The following is a 23,904-nucleotide window of genomic DNA, read 5'->3' as shown; positions in this document are numbered from 1 at the left end:
GTATTTATAATTCATATCCCTGCACTAAGCGGCACAGTGTGTTTTTGTGAGTGTTGCATTTAGTTGTAAATGTGCGCATCGAGCGTATATGAGGATTATTGGAAACAGCTGCAGAAGATGAACGTTTTTAAACACGTTGTTATGGGGTATGCAATAGAAATGGATTGATTGGTGTGAGAAGAATAGTAATTAAATCAAAACAATTAAATAAAATACATTGCAACCAATAACATCACAGATGCTGGAAAATGTTCATCAATGTACATTTAAAAACTAAAATAAAAACAGAAAAAAGAAATATGTGGATCAGAATATACTGGAAATAATTCAAAAATGAAAAATGATTATTATTTTTATGAATACTTCCTGATGGGACAAAGAGAGGAATGGAAAAGAAACATAGTAGTAGCATTATCGTACAAAGTCACAATAGTATTTTCGGATGAGGTTCTAAATGAAACGTACACCTTTATTTACTCCACATTTACTAATTTTTTCATTATTTTTCAATTTATTAGCTCTATCAATTTACACCTTCGTTGCTTTGCTATCAGGAATCATAATATGTACACAGGCGTTCGTAATGATATCTCTTCGTTTTAGTTTTCTTTTATCTTAAATTCCACACAACATTATCTTTCGATTGGCCTCACAGCTAGCGTGACAGTTTTTCGTCGAAGCCACGGTAAAACGTTTGAAAACAGCTACGCAAAGCTCTAGCAAAATGCTCCTCTCGATTCCTTCAGCATCCGAGTGCTAATCTCCGCTCCTTCTGGGCGGAGGGGAAAGTTGTGTGCGCAAACAAAACGTTCTAAGTCTTTCATTTATATATCTTCAGTTCCTTCCGCAGACCGCCGGAAAACGAAACGAAAGGCTAAAAAGGGAAAGTTTTGCCGCCGGATGGCACTCCAATGCGGATGTTCGCTCTAATAAATACCCTAGGCGGTTTCAATGCAGATAAACCGGGCGGCTGGTCGACTTCCCGAGACCGGCTGACAAAACGGGTGGCTCGCGATGAATTTTCCACCGGTCGAGTGAAAACTTTCAATCGAGTGAATTTTGAATAACTACCCGGATCGGCCGATAAAAAATAAGTAAAAATTAAAACGCAGCATCGAAAGAAAATCGCTTTCGCCTCGTCTCGAGCCACGCTCCTTTTCCTTAGTTCGTCACTAGTGCTGCTGATACCTAAACGACTTATGTTAAATTATCCTAGTCAGGTACTTTTTCATCCCACGCTAGCCTCCGATTCCGACAGCGTGCGGGAGCGCTATGGCCGACATGCCTGCAGTCTGTGCCGTCAGTGAGTGCGTTACTGAGGGAAGAGAAACCGAACAGTGGAAAAAGCGAAAGGAAACTGATGTTGCAACTTGTGGCCTAAAGCCACAAGATGTAGTCGGACAGTCAGAATGGCTTACCATTAATCAGTCGTCTGCTGCGCGTGGTCGAGATTCCTAGCGGTGGAACCGATCGATCATCGCCTGCTGCTGCCCGTTGATGTATTCCTCCGACGGGATCGAGGTCTGCACGATGCCATTCGAGTCGCAGGACGTCTTCCAGCCGTTTGATTGCACTGGCTTGTGGTCATTCCGCTCCGTGGCTCGCTGCTCACCACCCTCGTAGGTCGTGTGGAAGCATTTCCTAGCAATGGCAAGCATAATGATTCGTTGCAGTGTGTTTTCCAATTAATTACTTACAACGAAAAACCTTTAGTTTTACAAAAAGAAGTAAAAAGTTCAAACAAATTATGACTGACACATTGGTGAATTATTGATAAATATTTATTTTGTACGCATTACTTTTCAAAGGTAACTAAAATTATTCTCATTTAGTGGTCCAAGTTCAAATCAGGAGAAAACAAACTGCAATTATTAAAGTAAACTATTGAAAATTGAACATTTATTGAACTAATATATAAAAAGCTTCCCAACGAAGAATCCCAACCGAGATTGGACCCTCTTCTGTACGAGAGGACCAAGTACGCAAACGGAAATAGGCTAGTTAGCCACCGAAGACGGTCGTTACGCCAAGAAGAAGAAGAAATAAAAACCTCCATTCCTCATACTCATCTAAGGAAACTAAATAATGAAACATGCCAACGAAATGCTCCATTGAACAACAACGTTCAATCATCGGTAAGTAAAACTTGCAATGTAATTACTGTACATACATTGAATCTTAACCTTAAGCACCACAAATATCAATTTAGTAAAATGATGAAATGTGATTCTACCTAATGATGAATAAACCTAATATGAAATTTCAATTAAAAAAAAGGGTGGTTGATAAAAATGTTACAACACCTATAAAAAAAACGTTGATAAAAAACACTCTATTACTTAATACAAAAATATAACGAACATGATACACCGGTTATGAATGCATTCGTTTTATGAACTTTAAAAGTATCGACTCTTCAACGTAAGTTGCTTTCACATAAATACGATAAAATTATAAACAACGGCAACATTTTTAACTCACATCTCAACGATGCGTAACAGATAGTTAAAGTAATAAGAAGGCTGTTGCGTGTTGTGAATACATACCTCCACAGCACTATCGCGAGGATAATGAGCAATAGACCGAAACAGCCAACCACGATGCCGGCCAGTATCACGAGCTCCTGGTCCACGTACGGATTGTGCCGCAACGGTGGCGGCTGATACTGCTCACAATTCACCCTCAGTGTAATCTGTAATTTTGGAAATTCCAACGCGAGTGTGAGGATGCGCTGTGTCGCGAGGTAGTAACGCCCGCAGGGCAGTACACCTACCTTTATCGGCTCACTGTAGGTGCCGAGGACCACCTTTTTCGGGTTGACTATACTCACGGTCGCCGCACGAACCTTCACCTCGTACGCGCTGTTCGTTGTCAGGTTGGGTATGATCATCTGAAAAAAACGCACAACATACAGTCGGTACGAAGCACGGGGATGTGTCGCCTAGAGGGGCTTACCGATGTCTCGACGATGGACGCGTTGGCCGAGATGCGTATCTCGTGCGAGTCGTCGTACTCCAGGTTGCGATAGTTGACGATGTAGAAATCGATCGACGCGTGGTAGACGCGCGGTATCCGCCAGCTAAAGAACAGCGTGTCGAGCGAGTGGCACGTCAGGTTCTGCACCCTCGGCGGACTCGGACCGCCGACGTCGGTTCGCAGCGAAACCTCCGACGGCTCGCCGTCGTACTTGAGCGTGAACGCCGTCACGATGATTCGATAGTCCGTGAACGGCTCTAGGAAACGGGGCGAAAGCGCGGACACCATCGTTAAAGCTGTACGTTTGCAAGCGCCCCACTCGCTGGGGGGACACCCCATACTCACTCAGGTTCGTTAGCGTATAGTAGAATACCGCGTTTTGGGCCGCGTCGTTCTTCAGGATTGGCAGGTGGAGCAGCGTTTGGTTCTGGTAGACGTAGTACACCCGATAGCCGTGGATGACGCCGTTCCGCTTTTCCGGCTCGAGCCAGCTGATGCGAATCGTGGTGGACGTTATTTCCAGCACGCTCAGGTTCCGCGGCTTAGTTGGAACTACGTAAGTGACGGAAGGGAACACCATTAAAAAGAAACTCCAGCCCAGTGGACGAAGCGCGATCAAAATCAAAACGAACGAAGAAATTGACCAATTAAAAACTTCACCCAGCGATCCGAATGCTCCTTGGGAAAGTTGGCGCGGGCGAAGACAGAGATTGTTTGCTGAAAGTGTACTTTCCGCGAGCTATTTGCATAAAGCGTCGCTTGGAAGGGAAATCAAAGAAAACTTTTCTATATCTTTCCACGCCTCTTAGTTTTCCATCCTCGTTCCTATCTTTTCCATTGCCATTCGATATAAAAGTAATACACAGTAATGTTTGTTGAAGACCTTTTTTCCCGGCCGATTTGTTTAATGTGTTTCGATTAACTCTCGATTTCTTTGCCAGCGTCGATTTTTTACTTGTTTCCGCCACGTACATGAACTTTCCCTGCGGCATTCTCAGGCTAACAAATTATTGATGTTTCTGTTTATGATAATTATCTTTGAATCTGGTGGAAGAACTTGATCCACACGTTGTCGAAACAACAGTTAAATGTCAAATTTATTATTGTATTAGATTTTTTTCTCGAACTTTCTTCAAATTGAATTATTTGATCGTCAACTTCATATATTTCAGAATGTCTTCTAAAACGAGTTTGAGATAACCATTTATCACAGTATCTGCATATTTTTTTGTATTTATTTTTGAACATGTTGTTTTCCTTTGAATATAAACAAGCTGCAATAGGCGCCTGCGATTTCGGTTCCTCAGACTCGCATAAGAAATATTGAAATGAGAAACAAAGGTTGCCGAACGTTACAAGGCCGATCCGGCGCCCAAAAAATCCCTCCGATCTCATTTGCTTCGCCCGGTACTCACCACCTTCGTCCGTCATCACCAGCACGGTGGTCGGAGGCCCTAATCCCTCGGGATTAAACACCTGTATCGACACGAGATACTGCGTGTACGTTTCGAGGTTATGTATTTCGTGGCTCTGAAATGAGACGCAGAATGCAAATAAGCTGAGGCTGGTTGGAGCATTTAGGATAAATTGAAAATCAACACACAAAAAAACAGCAACAATGTAGTTGGGTGGAGGTGGTAATGGAAGATGCCCTTTGGGAAGGAAGAACCGGAACCGGACTCATCGAGCGGCATGTGACCGACGGTGAAACCTTAAAGCCTCAACTTTAAACGTTCCGAATCGGTCAACCGTGAACCGTGAAGAGCGTGACATTAAATATCATTAAACCCGGCAAGATGGCGACCCTTTCCCCGAAAACGGTTCCATTCTTTGCGACCCTCCCCTTCATCCGATACACTGATAGCAACAAATGGAGGGTAAGGTTGTTTTATTGTTGCACGACTGAAATTTAAAAAAATAAACGCAACAACGTTCCTGAGCTCCGTACAGGAACGCTCAGATAGCGCGATGTTAAACGGAAGTTAACGATACGATACCGGGCGCAAACGATGCGAACGACGCCGAAGGATGGAACGATCTAGGACACGTGGCCGGAGTGTGGAGCCGAGTTTATGAATAATGCGAAATTATGTAGATTTATCGTCGCTCGCAAGCGATGGTCGCATCACCCATCACGTGCATTTATTTATGGTGAAGAATATTTCTAGGGCTTTAAAAAAAACACAGCAAAAAAGAAACATCCCGCCATGTAGCCACAGCATGGTGGATGGAGCATGTTCCACCATTCTTTCCGGGGCCTGACAGAAAAAGAAATGCGACATTACGAACTGTAAATCAAGATCAGGGGATAAATTATGAGGCATTAAAATTCGTAAGCGTGCATAAAAATGAATTGAATGCTAATAGAAACAGTTGAGATTCTATCAAATATTCGTAAAATAAATCATATCTGGGGCGTTTGACAAGAGTCAGAAAATGAGAAAAAAAAATCACACAAAACCGATCAGCATACATTATTTCTTTGATATGCCGTTTTTTTCCCTTTTTAGTCTCTCCAATTTATTCAGCGATCAAAAACTTTATCACACATGTGCTAATATTAAAACAGGTTGCGGATTTGTTATGTTGATTTAATGTTTGATTAACAGCCCCTTCGGCAAACATTAATATCAAGCTGACAGTGATTGGGGATTAGGGATAAACCTGCACTAAAAAAAAGTCCTTTGAGTCTTTGTGAAAAGCTTTCACACATTTCATCGCACTGGGAACCTTTCCAAAATGCTTAATAAATGTGCCATCATATGAGATCACAATGTAATGCTTTTGTAAAAAGTTTTCCTTTATTCACGCACATTGTTGTTGAGACGCTATCTTCATCACTTTTACCGAATGAAGCTTTTTATGGCTTTCGATGGTTTCGTTTGAATGCGAAGGAGCTAGCCGGATAAGTGCGTACCATGTTTACACAGACAACCTATCAGTCGCTGACCAAAGTTCGATGGGTCGGAAAATGACAGTTTGGTTTAACCATTTTATCTACGTTTCTGTCCATCCCCCAATCTCCGGTCAAACCCCACCGGTTAGGGCGACCATGCTGCGGGCTGCCAAGAAAATGAGAAAATGTCACCTGATTTGACATCGTACGGGGACGTTATCGAACCCAGAAGCCAAACGACCTTCAAGGAGCGTACAAGATAAGGAAAACTTTGGCACACGGTCGGGCGCAAAATCAATCACGCCGCTCGAGGGAAGCGGTGGGTTGTGGGGTGTGGTTGAGTAAGGGAAGGAATTGAATCACTTACCTCCACGGTGCTGTCGCGGATGTAGATCTCCTTCACGTCGTCCGGGTGGCGGTCGCGCGTGCGGTACGTTATGCGATAGCCGAGGAACTCGCCCAAAATCGTGTCCGGCGGTGGGGGTTTCCACGAGATGTAGACGGAGGTGGCGGATGTGTTGTGCGCTATCGTCGTTACCGGCTTTCCGGTTGGTGCTGTGAATGTTGATTTTAGTGTACTTCAATATTTAGCGTTTTTTTAGCGTGTTGGTTGCGAAATGAGGAATATTTGTGTATGGTAGCTTAGACTAAAAACAAAGTACATCTTGTACATGGCTTTTAAGTAGAAAATGAAATGAAACAACTTTTATTTCAAACCCTACATTAAGATTAAATGTGTAATAACTTTAAAAAATAAGTATTATACTACCTACTCATTTAATTTGTTCTTTTTTAAATATATTGTTACAATAAACTCTTTTGTCTTTCTTATTATTCCACTATATTGTCGTCATTTCAGCGATCTTTTTGAATGTTATATTTTATGAGCTTCTAAAATTAATTGGTAACACTTTTTCTTCGAGTTGAAATGTTAATTTGTGTCTTTTGCAAAACTAACCTCTGTGGGTGAATGTGTTCCCTTATTTTTCTATTTTACTGTAGTATAACAGCTTGTAAAAATATCTTGCTATAATATGCTTGCTTATTACGGATAGTAGAATGTGGAGTTTCCACCACGCTAACCTTAACAAACAATGTTCTTTCAACTCTGCCATAAGGAGCTAATAGAATGAAAATAATCTGTTTGGCTCGTTTGAGTCATTTAAACAACAGATTATCATTCAAAATAATGTTTTGTCGGTCCGAAAGCATAATAATCACCTAGCGAACGGCATTCAGCACATGGCTGAAAAAGCGAGTTAAGCTCGAACATAATATTCCCTTCTCTAGCGAAAAAGCAACTAAACAACCTTTTTTCCTCATCCTGTCTTGTTTGCATCCTTAAGTACAAATCAACGAACGTCAAAACAAATACAAGGGTTAAACGGGCCGCCGACCCTACTGTACACACAACAGCTCCTTACACCCAGCCTCAGCGGCTCGTGCGGTTGCGGCAAAAAGGCCACGGAAGGAATCATTTTAATTTATGCAAATTTATGCCATAATTGTAATTAAATGACGCCCCCCTACGCCGACGTGCGGAGGGCGGGGTGTGAATGAGAGGAACCCCGAAACACCTTCGAAGGTGTGCGAGCGACCCATTTGCCAATCACACTTAGCGTTTCCGGAATTGTTATTAACTTTCTTGGCGCTGTATCGTTGTTTTTTAGTAGCAACACGTAACGCGCCACTCCGGGGCAAGACTGTTAGGAAGGAGTTTCTGAGGCTCAGCTGGCTTGGGGGAGCCCTACCCATGTGATGCGAATTGGTTTAGGGGTTTTAATATTCTTTTCCGGCACCGACTGACAGCTTGCGGCGCGTTAACGCGGTTCCCACGGCGGAGTTGGGATTAGGCCGATGATGGGTGGTGGGCGTATGCCGAGCATTTTATTTTGCCAATTTGTTGAGGAAACATGTTTTTTCTACAATTATTATATCCAAGCGCGAAACTCCATCTGATGCTAATTTTCAACGACTCGGTGGTGTAAGGTGAATTGGTTGAACAGAATAGAAACATGGTAAAAGTTTTGCTTAGATGTTTTTCGAATCTGCCTTTCATTGACCAATCGTGTAGAATTCATACAATACGAAACCTACTCAAATGCAATTAAAACCCGAAGCTTCTGCTTTACCTAACGCCAAAAATTTACTTAGCGTCATTAAAACTGTTTGCTTTATATAGCAATCAACGTTAGTTGACTGGTGACCTAAACGGTTCGAAGAATTTCGGCTTACGTAACAAAGATGGCTGGTCTCTTTTCAGCACCGATTACACTAGCAAAGACACCCGGCCGGCAAGGATCACTCAAAAATTGAGTGTCTCTGCTACGTTTCACCCGTTTCCTTCCGTTTCTCCCCCCCTTTGGCCCACACTTTTGAATCGTTTTGCAACATCGTCGATACATTGAGTAGGCCATCCTACTTTCTCCTTCGATCAAATTTTTTTCTCGTCTCTCTCTATGCTACTTCGAATATTTTTCAATCACCCGCGTCGTGTATACACATCGTGTTTGAATGTATGTGTTTGTGTAAAAGATTTAACAGGCTTGCTAGGTGAGTAGGCGTTTAGTTTTCATAAAAGTTTTGGAGTTACAAATGTTTGAAGATTAAAAATTTCAGACCTTTTTTTTCTAGGTTTTTTTTCACATAAAAAATGAATAGAATTCGCCGTGAAAGTTATAACCGTGTCCGTCAGTTCACGAGGGAAGGGGAGCAGGCAGCGCAAGCAGAATGGGGAGCTGGGAATTTTGGAGAACAGATGAACTTGCCTCCTGGTGTTTCTACATTTAGATGGCCGCTTGGTAAGTATAAAGAATGATTATTGTTCAATCATTATGTTGTGAAGTGCAAATAATTTGGTGGATGAAACAAATGCTGGTGTTACCGTGACTTCTATAAGTATAGATGCAAATTTATTTTTAAAAATCCGATTATAGAGCGCATAAGGTTCAACGAACGGTAACGAATCGGTCGAATATTCAAAACAAATCAGAAAAACCAAATAACGATAGCAGAAATAGTCATCTATTACTACTGAAGAAGTTTGGTTTGGCGTATTGTTTACCACTGTACTGTAGTGAAAAGGTAAATGTTACCAATGTGTGGCTCTTTATAAGAATTAAACCATGTTAAACTTCCACGGATGCACTGCTGGGTCCATATATAGCATTTGTATCAATAAAGTTCAATTATTCAATTCAAAAGAGATTCTTCCATACTACAAGATGAGCCCTTAAGACTACCAGCAAAAGCATTAACGTAAGCCAATATAATATAATAATATAATTAGTCAAAAGATAAATACTTTTTCCACTTACTCGAAAATGAAAGGTTTGTTTTTTCCCTTTGTTCCTATCTTTTGTATTAATTAATTTGGATCTATGTTTCAACGAACTTTTCGTTTTTTTTTGTTATTGAGCCTATCACGCTCTATAATTGAATTTTAAAAAAAATCGCATAAAACCAATACTTTTTAACTATTAGAGTTAGACATTATTATCAGGAAATAATATCATGTAAGAGGTGGTTAAAATAGAAGATAAAATAAGTAATTTAAGTAACATAAATGTTGATGATGATTTTCATTTTGATGTTCATGAGTTGTTAGATAATGATAATGTTAGCTTACAAAAAACGGAAGTGAATAGCCCAGAAAATCGCGCACGATATAGTGGTTTAAGAAATAAATTGCTAAAACACTCTCGTTTGAACGGGAATGTGGAAGGGCATCATCAACATTTATAATTAAACTTAATCTTATTATCATCTCAATTTCGGTTGTTGGCGTGCACTGATATCAAATGCTCTCATCATGCTTTCAAATGTCCCAAAACATTTTAGGTTTCTACTTCTCATTTTTCCGGGTAATTGTTTTAAAACTTTCGATAATAATAATTTTTCGAATTCGCAAAAGGCGATCTTCCTCCCTTTTATTCTTTTTGCCGTGTACTCAAATGCCGATCCAAAATATGGATCGAGCAAGGCATAGAAAGCTTTATGCATTCGTTGTTCCGAACGCATTTCGGTCGAAGAAATAAAGTCAACCAAGAAATTATTTGCTCAAAGTTATCTTGTTCGACGAGTTTCTTGTTGAACGTTTTTAACTTGTCTTTGGTCGAAATACGTTCGTAAACAAAGATTGATCTTTTGAAGGCCGAATGTTCCGGTGGGGGCATAGGGCCTTAGTTGCCGATCCTTAATCCACAGAAGTCTACATCACCAGGTTAGCTGGCGAAGGCCCAGGAAGCTGGATTCAACAGCCGTACTGGTGTAAATCCTCGCAGACGAAGAAGAAGAAGAAGAAGAAGAAGAATGTTCCGGTGCAGTTTGAACAAACCGGCCATCCACCAAAAGATCAACCTTGGCGTGAATGCACAGCACAGATCTTAGTAGAAAAAATGAACTGCTTGCGCCTTGCTGAACCATATTTTGCAACGCAGAGCAATGGTTGGTACACGGCATCACCATACTAAAAGTAAAACAAGTAAATAAATAACAAGTCTGTATAACATTTGCATTAAAAAAATTAGACAAATTTTCATCGGTAATAAGAAGAAAGTCAACCAAGCTAATTGAATGAAATGAATTTTATTGTAAAATTGCACCTTTTAAGTACTTTTAAAAAATATTCCGACGGCCAGTAAGCCGACCATACGGTCCTTGGCCGAAACTTTAGCCATAGCCGACAAAACCAATCTTGTGAGGATGCTTTACAGTTGTTTTGAGGCAATCATGGCCAAATACTACACCATTTGGACTTTAAAATGTTGGAATAGGTCCTACCTTTAATTGAAGTAAATGTTTTTCAATTGGTTGTAGTTGAGAGGCATAAGAAGGGATAGTAGTGTGGGGTATTTCGATTACATTTGACCCGTTCAACTTCTCCGATGCTCTTTGCACATGATTCACTGTGGCCAGGTATGTCTAAACCACTGAATTGTACTGTTTATGATGTTTTCTCATTAAGATGCTTAATTCCGCATGACACTACACACTATACACTTCTCCATACGCCGGAAGTGTTGACAGAAAGAACAGCGACTTTATGCATAGCCTTCTCGCTGGTTTTCAATCACGATATGGTGTTCTACAGCCACGCTATGAGAGTTAAGGGACCTCAAAATATTTTAAATATACTGTATTAAGCTTCAAAAGCAACATATAGTACCAGGGTTTTTTACCACTTGTTGCCGTCTGGCTTTAAATAATCTTTGGTCACGTGGTTCGCGATAAAGCTCGATGTTTTAACACACAATCAAACGTAGATGGTTTAATGTTTAGGCCAAGGCGGATTCAATTTAAAAGATACAGTTATAAAACTTGTTCTAAATTTAAAAGAAATGCTACTCTTTATTTTGCTTCCAACGAAAAATCGCTAGCGTTTTCCGGTTTTGCATGAAAAGTCGTTAAAATTTGTCTATTTTTGTTTAATGCAAACGTACACTTCCGTAAACATTCTTTATAACCGCGTGACCACATTAGGCGTACCATACCAAAAACTTGGTACGGTCGAGCTCCAGCGTACCATACCAAATGCAACCCAGCACTTCTGGGATGGCTGACGATGGTGTGCTCGACAGAGCTCGATGAAGTGCTCGACTTTTCATATTGGTAAGGACTTGTCGAGCAATTATCAGTTAATTTGTGAAGAGCATCTCCAAAAAGTTAATTGATAGAAAAAAATAGCATACTTTAGAATCATGATGGAGTTCAAAACTGCTATTATTATTTTTCCGTACCATAATATTGTTGAAACATGACAACTTTACTCCATGGATGAAAATAATGCGCTGCAACTGTCGTTCCACTCGTTTTCGTACTCGTTTCCTCGTACTCGTCGTACTCGTTTTCTTTTCATCGTTTTTTTCTTTTATAATAATTGATACGATGTATTTGATTAAAACTTCTACCCGCTCTGTTGGTCATAGTTCTTAATCCAACAACTATTTCGTTTTGAAAGAAGTTATGCAGCATTCAATACGTTGATAAAAATATTCTCATGTTTTCTAAGTCGTGAAACAATGTGGTAAAACGAATCTTATTGTTTTTATTTGCCTGTAATTACTATCTGTAACCGTAAACTGCTGGATTCAGTTTGAATTCATAAGGTGAGCAGGACAAAGCATAGGGTTGGAGTGAGAGGTTTCGTGACTACACTTGCATCGCTCGATTCTGACAGAAAAATCGGTTTTTGACACTAGGAGCGTACCAGTTTTTTGGTATGGTACGCCTAATGTGGTCACGCGGTAATACCACGCTTCCAAGATTCCGGGCTCTGTTTGGACTCCAACACTCTGATGCGAAAGCTCCATCGCGTTATTACATTTATCGCAGTTCATTGTTAATGGTAGTTGCAGCAAAAGAGAAGTAAAAATTAACATAAGTGTTATTTTTCATGAGTTCGAAGCTTACCTTACGATTCCGTTCAAATTTTCATCGGCAAATGCCGATCTAAATATTACATAATAAGAAGGGCGTCATGCTGAGCGGACATAATTTAATCTGTCTTGATAAATATAAAAATTTTTATACATTCACGCCTTAATTCCTGTGCGAATATTGTAAAATGAATTTTGACAACGAGTACACATTATGAATTATTTTTAAAATGATGGTTTAGGTTTTCTTCATGCTTTACCCGCTTGTTCCGGCCAACATATTTTGGCCGAAATAAAATTTCACTTTGATCTAGTATCCCTAGACAGCTCGCAGTATTGAACCAAAACCCAAACAAAGCAGTGGTGTGTGCTGTGCGTGGAGCAAAAACTAAGTAAAACTAGTTTGTTTTAAAATGTTAATGAAGTATTTAGTGTTATTTGCTTTCTTTTAGCAAAAAGTGTTAGTTCCTGCTGCTTTATACACGGTTGCTGCAGATTGGACGAATCCGGATGAAGTCGGATGAAGCCGGATGGAGTCGGAAAAAGCTGCTGGATTGACCAATGGAAAAGGATGGAGGAAATTGTTTGCACGACAGAAAAAGATAAGTATTTTCATAATCTATAGTACAGTTTACTATCATTTTAAGCATACATCGTATAAAAGATCATTTTTTTATTGTTTTTCAGACCACCTTGACGGAGCTGAAGCCGGTCGTCAACCCCAGTTAGCAGCCAGCAGCTGCTGCTGCTGAACACCGCTGTAATGCTGCCAATCATTACTGTGCACGGTAAGTTATAGTTTAGTGCGTGAAAGTGATCTTAAAATCATAAAATTAACTCCGTAATTTGTGTTTTGTTTTTCAGACCACCGGCTGACGAAAAAAGTGAAAAGTGCGTTGAACGTACGATGGCCGGACATCGAACAATGTACTGCTGCCGATCATCGCTGTGCTGCTGCCCTTAGGTGCGTGAAATAGTTCGTGTGAAATGTGTGAAAAAAAGTCATGTGTGTAGTGCGTGAAATTATAGTTTTTAAGTGAATAAATTGTGATGTAATTATTGTAATAATTTTTCTCATTTCGTGTGTTCACACACACGACTGCATTTTGATGACACTAACACCACTACGCAAGGGATACTGCGGTACGGCACGCACACATGCTCAAAACGAGCTCATCTCACGCACACACTCTCAAAAAAGTAACTCAGAGTCGCTTAGAATCTGGGCATTCTAAGCGGGTCAATATGGGGTTCTAAGCGGGTTTTGATGGTTTCTAAGCGGGGTGTGCAACACATTTTTGCTGCGACGTGACATTTTTGCCGAGCGGGTTCTTCGCTTCTAATTGCTTGTCAACCTACCTTCACGCAGCGTTACGAAGTAGTACGACTCCTTCGAGGGTAAACTGTGGCCCAGTTCGTTTACGGCGATAATTCGGAAGCTGTAAACGGTGAAGGGAAGCAGCCCCGTCACCTGATAGGAGGCCAGATTCGATTTGGTGTAGATGGGCGACACCTGATTCCAGTCACCGTTTTCACCAACCCTAGTAAATGTAAAAGACGGAACGTAAGGAACATGAAACTTACACTGGGAATCATTTCACTTTCTCTTTTCCACTGCGATGCACTTCTCAAAAGATCTTTTTTTAATTAACTAACAAGTTCAGATGAGTTTGATAATTGAAGAAGTTCAGAAGAAGTCCTTTGGCGGCCATTACAGCATCGTCAATAATGCTTCATTGGTAGTTCAATCCATTCGCTGACAAACGGATAACATTTTAACACGCAATGATATAATTTGGTAGTACCCAAAGCTCATCACAATCCAAAGTGCACCGGTTCCCCGATCCTGCAGCCTACGGTTGGGAAGTGTTGCGCAAATATTTACCTCGTCTCGATGATGAAATTCGTGACGGGGGCGTTCCGAGCGTCCTGCGAGTGGGCCCACGACAAATCGACCGAACGTGACGTGAAGCTTACGACGAGTGGGCGTCCGGGCGGGTCAGGCACATCTGAAGGAGAACACGGAGCGGACCGAGTGGGAAATGATTGAAGGGTTAAAAACCCGAGGACTTTTACCACTTCCGGCGCGGTACGGCCGTCGGAAGCGGTGGGGATGGAAATTGACCTACCCTGCACCAGCAGATCCGCAATCGCTTCCGGGCTGTGGCGATCGTTGAAGAGACAGGTGTATTCGGCCGTGTCCGCCGAGCTGGTCGGGCTGATGTGCAGACTGAAGTTGTCCGGCAGAAGAGTTATCTATGCAAGGGTGGACGAAGTAGGACATTTCATTCTGGTAATGCTTACTAATGGAGCCCAACAGACTAAGGCAGCTCTGTTTATGGGGGAATTGAACTCGGTGACAGTAGAAGCTACAAATATGCTAATTTTATTATGCTACGTCGATGTTGACCTAGTTCTGATTTAGTTACATTCGAATCAGTTAGTAGTTCTGCCAAGTTTCGTAGTTCAAACTCATTTCCTTATACTCGATGTGAAAATCAATCCAAATACAACAAAGTTGGGTGGCGTACTTTTCCGGTGCAAGCCACTTTCCGCTTTTCTGATTCAATTTCTTTACGATGGCCCATACCGCTACTATCCATGACCTCCCCACTCTTTACCGGTTCGATGTTTGGTTTCGATCGTAAAACGGGGAATGAAACGAAATTAAAACTAAACCAGCTTACCCTCGGGTTGTTCACCAGCGGCAGCCCATTAACGTACTCCGCAACCGTTTGTGTGGTTTTCCAAATGAGCGTATCGATTAGTGAGTGCTCGTTTACTCCTGGGCAACTGATCGTAACGTTGCGACCGGCAACTGCCACGTACTTGACGACTGGGATGTTTTCGATATCTAAATGCAACCGACACGACGGCAAAACGGATGGAAGGAAAAGTAGAAAAGAAAAAAAGATTAAATCAACAAATATCATTTTAATTACACTGCTCTATTCTTTGTTGGTATGTTTAGCCCGATTTGAGCAGTAGCATCGGCGGAGGGTAGAGAGGAACATAAACCATTTAAGGGCCGGTTTGTGTTTATAACCAAAGAGGAATAAAAAAGGACACTAAAATTACAATAGAAAACTAGGCGAACGTTGGGACGATACATAATCCGTCATTATTGCATTTGTCCGTGACTTGTACCATCCCAGACACATCGTAAATTATTCGTAACTGCTTCGATAAAGTTTGGGAAAAAATATTTTAATATATAGTGGGAACACAGGACTTTTATTTCTATCATGTGCCTATATGATGTGATTCTATCACGCGTTACTTGCACAAAATCGATCGAATCTTTTATCAGTTTCATGAATGGAAATAAATTGAAAATGGTGTTGATAATCTATCTTATCTTAAACATCAAATTAAAACCAAAATGTCATTGACTACTATATCAAATTATTTAGCTAAGGATGGAAATTATGCCGGAAAATTATTAAATTTATATGTAGTTAGTTAAATATCACGCTCCGGTTAGTTTAATAAATGAAGCACCCTTTGATATTACGAGCGGCAGGTCACCGATCTATAATATACCGTCTTTCGGTCGCCGAAACTCTCTTCGGAGAAAAGCCTTGCCCCAATAGAGGATATCGAGCCACATAAAAAAAAGTTAAATATATTCAAAATAGTTTTCTGTTGTGTCTAGTCGCAAAGTACTAAGTTAAAATTATTGTATAAATATAATATGGAATTAATTTTTAATGACGTTTTCTTTTCTTATTATCAACAAATTCAGTTGGACTTGAAGCTACCACGCTGTCATTGAAACATATACATTTGAATAGTTAATTTTTCACAACAAACGAGAATTTAATTTTTGCCTTTTATTCCTCATCTCATGCTCCGTAGTCCTCACACTCAAAAGATTTTCTATAATATCTGGATCATTTTTGCCACAGCGATGGTATGCTACCCCAGGTACCTCCCTAGGGGCTTTAATAAACTACCAAATAAAACGTTTTCAATGTAACGGAATGTTGTGTCCTCACATTGGGAAACAATTAAAGAAACATGAATATGTTAAATACAATTCAAATGCGTCATACATAAGCGACGCAACACGCGTGTAGCACGTTTGCTACTGGAAAATTAATTAAAAATTATACATTTCCATCGCTGCAAAAACGGTCACATGCTGCACTTCCTGCCTCCCGTTTCTCTCGTGCGCTCGTTCCCTACCTACGCCACTTTCTGTCCCTCGGATCGATGGCAATCCACCCGGCCTTACCCTTTGCGCGTTTTATTGCTCCCATCGTGCCATATTAGCGCATTCGAGCCGGCATGGGCACGACTCGGCTAGGTCGGAAGGTAGTGAAATTTCGCTCCATTATGCGACCGACAAAATGGCACCATTTGCCCGACATAAATCAACGTCAACCCGAACTCGGACCGGCCCGAAACCCAGCCGCCACGGCTGGCAGCACAAATGTGCATATGTACGCTGTGGCCATGCGCTGGTGTAACAGTGTGTGTGTGTGTGTGTGTGTTGGTCGCCGTGCCATGCCGGTGCTATGACCGGAAATCACGATTCACCGTGTCGCCAGCCAAAAGACGGGGACCGTTCGGGTTGGCTGGCATTAAAAACAAACCAAAACAAAAACAGAAACCCCCCCCCCCTCCCCCCCCGTCCGGAAAAGGGTAGAAATAAAGCAAACAAAAAATAGAACCCAACCAGCGCCGCCCGAAACGAGACACCGGTCTGCTGGCTCTATAAATCAAACACCAACCAAAACTAAAAGAAAATAAAACCCAGGATAAGGCCAACGCCGGTGCAGCAGGCGACCGAAATTCTGTAGCGATATAATTTGATTCCGCGCAGCCGAGCAAATGAAAAGCAAATGTGAACATTCGTGCGCCATTTGAATTTGCCTCGGGAAGACCTTTAAAGGTGGAATAGCTTCGGTGTCGTGCGAAAGCTCGGAAGAAGTTTCCGCATTCCAGTGTGTTTCCCCTGGTTTTAGACCACAAATAAGGGTACTCAGGAATGCAACAAGCAAATTTTAAAAACGCAATTATCCATATAAATGTACTAAATAGATTTGTCGACTAAAAAGGTTTTTGTTAATTTCAATCAGGTTCAAGGCTAGCTCTTTATTCTAAAATGGTTTATAAAATGAAAATTTTCTGATAACTAAATGCTTTTCCTCTGATTTGTTCTTTTCTACTCACACTCACATAGAAGCAAACTATTGTTTGAACCTCGAATCAAAACGCCCGCAATGAAAATAATTCAACTGTAGATTCCAAGAAAAATATCACTTCTAGGATAATTTCCTGCCACTGAAAACAATCATCAGCTTAGAAACTGATAAGGGTTGAGCAAAGCGGTCCTCAAAATCACCACAATACGGTTCCACCACAAGCTGGCCGTGAATCAATCGTTCGGATTTTTCACCTCCTTCGTTTTGGGACAACGGTTGCGTTTGGGATGGATTTGGCTTAACGAGCTTGAACAGAGGGGAAAACAAAAAGAAAAAGATAAACGCATCGTTTGTTCGTGAACGCTTCAACGCTACCGGCTATAGTCCCAAAAACGAAAAACCAAAAAAACACAACAAGACTCTACTCCTTATTTTACTCTCGACACGGGTTCCGGGTGCCATTGCCAGCCCGCTGGAGTATCATTCGGCCGGGAGTAGGTCGCATTTGAATTGCTAATAGTTTTGTGAGAAAAGTTCCTACGTTCACCGTCCCGCCTTTCATCTCTCACACACACGCACAGCCACACAATCCCATACATTTAGGGATCTTAGCACGAAAAGGAGCCCTATCATGCTGACAACACCGGAAAAACAATGAGCATGTTCCGGTTTGGACAGTTCTCTTTGTTAGGTGTTGTGGGAGGGTGATTTTCTTTTATCCGTCTAGCACAGGATAGCATTTTTTTATTTCCCCTCTCACTCCAACCGGTTTTTGTTTGAGTGTTATTCCTCTTTTTTGCTTCAAAATTTGATGATGTGCGAGAAACATCCAAGGCAAATCCAAATCAACTCCTGCGCGCGATCCCAATCCGATAAAACTTTCACCGTTCTGGACGTGCGCCATGCCTTGCGTTTGTGTGTGTGTATGGATGGGTGTGTGTTTGTGTGTCAGCGTTGGTGGTTGACCGACATTTTCGAAGACGGAGAAAAGAAAAACTCAAAGCAATTTCAGCTTCTTACGTAAACCGATCGGCCCGGTTCTGGCAATGGCCGTTGAGGGAGAGGGGTGGGGAGGTAGGAAGCCTGGTCTGGCTGCTGCGGTGGACAACCTCGGAAAAACCCAATCTTCAAAACGGAACCGACCGCATTTGGACGGCCGTGATTGGTAGTGGCCGAATCAGCTTTTTCGTGTCCAGGCGCCCGCTGGCTAGTTGACGTCAGCGTCGACGTTGTCGAGGGCACCGGAAAGAAGCAATTTATTTCTCTTAGCTCATAATCTCTTCAATAAAGATGCGAGAGTGGGGCGCACCGCTTTGTTTTATCGCATCTGGCGGTGACCAGGGAAAAACCGGTTGAGACAAATTCAGTAAAAGGGCACACACGCGCAATCCCGATCGAAAGGATATATCGGAGCAACAAATTTTTATCCTTCTGCTGTTACGAAGATAAATGTTTATCTTGATAGCGGCTCGAGCATTGTTGGAAAAACAGAATCAAAAAGTCAAGATGCTTTTGGCGCTCGAAAATGATCCATTGAGTTTATTTCGTTGCCATTTTGCGCCATCGCCGAATGGAATTAAACTAGTTAAAAGATATTACCACTTACTTTAGAGCTGAATATTGTAGGGTTTGTGTAAAGATAATGTAACATATCTGGTTATCCTTTTATACATCTTTTGCATTATATCATAAACATAGCTCATCATTATGGTTCAACACATAAAACGTACATGGTACGACATTTAAAATGTTGATAACTGGTTAAATTAAATCCTAAAACAAAACATAGCAAATTTTAGTCTTTCGTTTAGTAAGTTTTGTTTAAAAGAACCGTGACGTATAGACCCAATAAGCGAGTCACAATATACATCAATTTGTAGGTATGTAGATGATCCACAGTTCGATATGCAGCCAAAGCGTACGTTTTAGGTTTTTAATATTGTTTGTAGTACAGTTTTTTTTAAATATAATTCTTTTTCTTCTTTTTTTTGCGTAGCGACCTTGTTGGTCATGTCTGCCCCGTTAAAGGCTTACGAGACTTTTTACCCTATGTGTACGTGAATAGCCAGTCCTCTCGTACAGGTGAGGGGCCGGACTCGGTTGGGATTCAAACCCACGCCGTCGAGGTGGTAAAAGCTCTGGCGTTCATGGGCCGATTTTCTAACCGGCGCTACCGCTCGGCTGTCGCGGACTCCCAAATTGAATTCTACACCTCATAATAGTGCGTGTGTTTGGCGATTTTGTTGAACACTTTCAATATTGATCATAGTCGTACAAAATTAAAAAAAAGTCGAAAGTCGTACAAAATTCATAAAAAAAAGTTAAAAGTATTGCTTATTTTACATGAAGACTGAAAATATGCACATAAAATTTCGTGTGCTAATTTGAATAAAGTCGAATGTAGTGTGGATTTGCATCGTAAGCAGTTAACAAACACCAAAGAGGTAATCTTGGTGGATACAATAATTGAACTTGTAATAAAGAATGAATGATATTAATAATAATCGATCCTCAATCGATCCACAAAGAATGGATAAATTGACGTTGCAAGTTCAGCGTTCAGTAAGCAAATGCAATCTACTCAATGAGGTAGTTCGAACGCTTTTATGGGAATTACTAGAACCCCTGTCCTGTTCTTCGTATTCGTAATTAAAGCTTTAACGTATCGTTCATGTGAAAAACTCTAAGCATCTTTAATCAATTTTTCCTAATCCAACATTGCTGGTTTACTAAACATGCTGAATAATGTTCATAGGATCTTGTACGAGCAACAACTAACTATTTAACAAGCATTCCAAACACGACAAATCAAACTTCGATCCATTGGAAGTAATAACAATAGCATTCCTTTTCTAATGCTCGGAATATCCGTTTCGTATAATCCGTCCAATGCCACCTACACAACCAAGCCGGTATGCGAGAGAAAGGCCATTACGAATAACGATCCGTCGTTTCCGTCTTACAACGGTCGGCCCCAGCTCCTTTGAATGAACGTCTTTTTTGTTTCCTCCCGACAACCTAGCCCACCTAGCGTTTACGTATGGCCTGGTCGTAAATCGATAATACTTCATCGTTTTCTGTGCCGGGCTATTGTGCGCCTGAACCATGTGAACGGTTGCCTTACCTTGACGCATTCCTTATGGAAAATCAGGTGGTAAGGGGCGGGTGCCGGCACCGCTCCAAAGCTGTCCGATGCAAAGACGCTCGTCGGGACGGCGACGTCGTGACATGTTTTCCTTTACTCCGTACTGCGTCCGGAGAGCGGAGGGATTACAACATCCAGGTTCGTCCCGAACACGCTCTTTAACATGGCCTTGGTGCGGCGGGGAAAGCTACGAAGAAGAAGTAGACTAAGCTACTCTATACAATATTGGGCACATTCGTGCGGGAAGCTTATAAACAGTTAGTTACCAGAGTATTTTTAGCGTGAAAAGGGGAACATTTTTCATGTGAGTTCCGAGAAATACGGCATTGATCATTGTTCAACCAGCGGTTATTGATGCGATGACAATGGCAGACGTTTTCAAACTGCTTTGATAAACCTTGGGAATTCAATTACCGTTTGCCGAAGATGCGAGCGGCATATTGAAGTTTTCGTTTCTATAAATCCCCATTCGTACGTATTTCATTTTCTTGAGCTTACAGAAAACAGCGTTCAAGATGGATTTGTCCCGTGCTCATAAATAAACCAAATTGTGCGTTGTGACGTAAAGTAGATTATGGTTTTGCAATTTTCAGGTTGTGTTACACTGATGAACGCTAATAAAATTAATGAAAACATGTTCAACTGTTTAGTATTTTTTCTAGTTCCTAGTACATTCCTAAAAAAGTTTTTCACGTTTTTTGCTACCTACAAGTAGTTAACCACAAAGTGACATAGTGAAACGAAGCGGAAACGTTTCAAAAACAAATCCCATAGTATTTAAACATAGCTGTATGATGGCGCCGGCAAACCTATCCCTATTAACAAACATTCGGCATTGTGCAAAAGGGGAAAACAAGTTTCTCGCGTTTGTGGTTCAAACAAACCGTAATTTCTTTGCGACCGTGACCTTTCCACCGCCCCAGATAACACCCTAGGCATCGTAAAACAATTTCATCACACGCGCCTAAATGTTTGCAAATTAACTTCACCCTCGGCGCGCCATCCTACGGCGAAACTTTCTACGGACGGGGCGCATTATCCTTTAACACCGGGCTCCCGCGCATGGAATCATGTAAGTGTGCAACGTTGTGTTTGTGTGTGCTACCGTTGGCACAACAAACAACCGCGCTCGAGCGCACTAATCAGGGGCAGCTGTCAAAATAATTTCCATTTTCCATACTCTCCGACCATGGCTTCGGCAAGCAACCTGCCCGGCTGTCGGTTCCTTGCCCAAGTATCCATGCTCGGCATACCGGAAGCCCAAGTAACCCTGGGAAAAAGCCCTGCCCTATAGGCCAGCGGAGAAACTTTCCTTATCGCACCCGTACCGTGGGCAAGCGGCTGTCGTGTACTTGCCAGCTCTAAGTAACAAAGGGATTTACTCGTTTTACTTTTCCTTTTATGGGATTTCCGTCACTCGCACTTCGCTGCTCCATTTGCCGCTGCCTTCCGTCCGTTCGACGCCCTGTGTTGTTCTTAGTTGGTTTGCAGAGTTCCTTCTCCTCGTAACTGCCTTTCGAAAGGATTTGCCTCGCTTCGAGGCGCATTTAAACCGCCAACATCATCAAACTTGCCGGCCCATGTTCCGGTTTTCCCTTCGATTCGGCTGTGATTGTGCACCTTTAAGCCTAGGGGTCCTCACGAAGCGACGCATTTTGGCGAAGGTCGCTGGGCCAGGGATAAGAATAAAGTTTTGCCTTCCCTTTTGAAAAGGGTTAGCCATTATTCGGAATGGCTCAACGTTGGCGTTGGACTTTGGCGTCTGGTGGCCAGGTGGGCGCGGGGTACCCGTAAGAGAGGCAAACATTGCAGAGCGACATTCGGAAAACTGCTGGAGCTCGTAAAATCCTGCCTTTGTCATTTTCGTTAGAACTTTGTTTGCACATTTTTCTTGGTTTTCAATAGCAGAACTATAACGAAAATTTGCTTTCCTTCGGTAAACTCATACTCTGCATTGTTTAGTCTGTGCCCAATGGTTTCAGTTCGGAAAACGCATTGAAGCGAGAAAATAAAAATCACTCAGTTGTAAACGTTGGCTGTGTATTTTATCAGTTATGGAGCAAATAAACGACAAGGGAACAGAACATATGGTTAAGATTTACAACGAACTTCCCTCTGACAATTGTCTACGGTATTATAACAGCGATATAATGCATCAGAAATATTGAAATGTGAACAAAAGAGCCTCTTGCTTAAAGAACGATAATGGGCTCTTTTTGGTTATAAATAGTTTTGACCTGCAGATCCAAACTTCAAAAGACTTGTGATCTTATTAACGTTGAAATTTTATAATTTGTATTACCAATTGCAATCGGTCCATGAAAAGGAACAATGTTAAAGTTTATACGTTGAATGGCAAATTGAGCATGAAACAATAATTTGCACTTTGGCGATATAAGTACAATTTTTTTCTTTATCCAATTTAAACTATTATTTCATTTTACAATTATATCACAAATTGTCAACACTCTCCAGTGTTTTGACAGTGTTGCCCGAATAATGACTTCTAAAAGTCCAAATTCCTAGTTTATGATTTTCAAAACTGAAAATACTATTACATTTTATGAAGACCGATCTGATAAGATGCAAAATGATTGTTGAACACATTTTGAATAATTTAAAAAGATAGCTACACCAATACATTAAAAAACAGCAATGTTTCTGAAAACAAATAAAATTAGATTAAATGAATTAAATGAAGACTATTAAAATAGATTAATCCAATTGCTTTTTCAACGCATAAGAAAATGTTCCATAAAATCCTTCGGGATACAATAAAAACCAAACTGAAACTATGAAAAAAGGAAAAGCAGAAAATAACTAAACCCACATGTGAAAATCTATTTTTCACACCGCCGACTCACCGAATATTCTCGTCGCGCTCCCGTAGAACGAAGCAAAAATTAATCCAAAGACAATAAATCCCAGGTTGGAATTAACGAGATTAGTCATTGTGCAGTTTCGTGTTTTCTCCCGACCGTTCTGGCGCCGTGAGTGTGGAGATAGAAAAAGAAACAACGATGGAGAAAACGTGCAAGCGAGTGGGCACAGAAATTTTCTATGCTCCAATGCTGCTATGCCCGCACATGCCACTAGTTCGTAGGTTAGTGGGCTTTGGTGATGTCAGTCGGCTTCTGCTCTAACGATCACTCTCTCTCACACACACACACACTCACGCACTTAGAGTACCACGTTCACGAACACTCGCGGCATGCCGTCGTCCACCGATAGCGGCTGTTCCGGAAGCTCCTCGTACTCCGCACTTTTCACACGACGACAGGACGATTCGTTTCAATTTCGATTCACGAATTTATTTCACTTCCATGTTGTTTATTTGTTTGCTCTTCCAAACTTGCGGAA

General features: G+C 41.3%; 1 protein-coding gene across 1 annotated transcript; it reads right to left on the bottom strand.

Annotated features, from left to right (window-relative positions):
* Positions 1-498: 498 nt before the first annotated feature.
* On the bottom strand, positions 499-23,496 carry LOC131272603 (protein sidekick-2-like). Its single transcript, XM_058274413.1, has 13 exons — positions 23,409-23,496; positions 14,937-15,103; positions 14,379-14,505; positions 14,135-14,258; positions 13,609-13,790; positions 6,240-6,427; positions 4,392-4,506; positions 3,322-3,528; positions 2,956-3,233; positions 2,774-2,890; positions 2,547-2,692; positions 1,419-1,641; positions 499-1,315 (listed from the first exon to the last, which is right to left on the bottom strand). The coding sequence occupies exons 1-12, from the start codon at positions 23,494-23,496 to the stop codon at positions 1,455-1,457; spliced, it is 1,926 nt and encodes a 641-aa protein (XP_058130396.1). The 3' UTR covers positions 499-1,315; positions 1,419-1,454.
* Between the last annotated feature and the right edge of the window lie 408 nt (positions 23,497-23,904).

The sequence above is a fragment of the Anopheles coustani genome, chromosome 3 (genome assembly GCF_943734705.1).
Source record: "Anopheles coustani chromosome 3, idAnoCousDA_361_x.2, whole genome shotgun sequence".
Taxonomy (NCBI): domain Eukaryota; kingdom Metazoa; phylum Arthropoda; class Insecta; order Diptera; family Culicidae; genus Anopheles; species Anopheles coustani.
The sequence above is the reverse complement of the archived record's forward strand: the minus strand, read 5'-3'. Positions and strand labels throughout refer to the sequence as shown.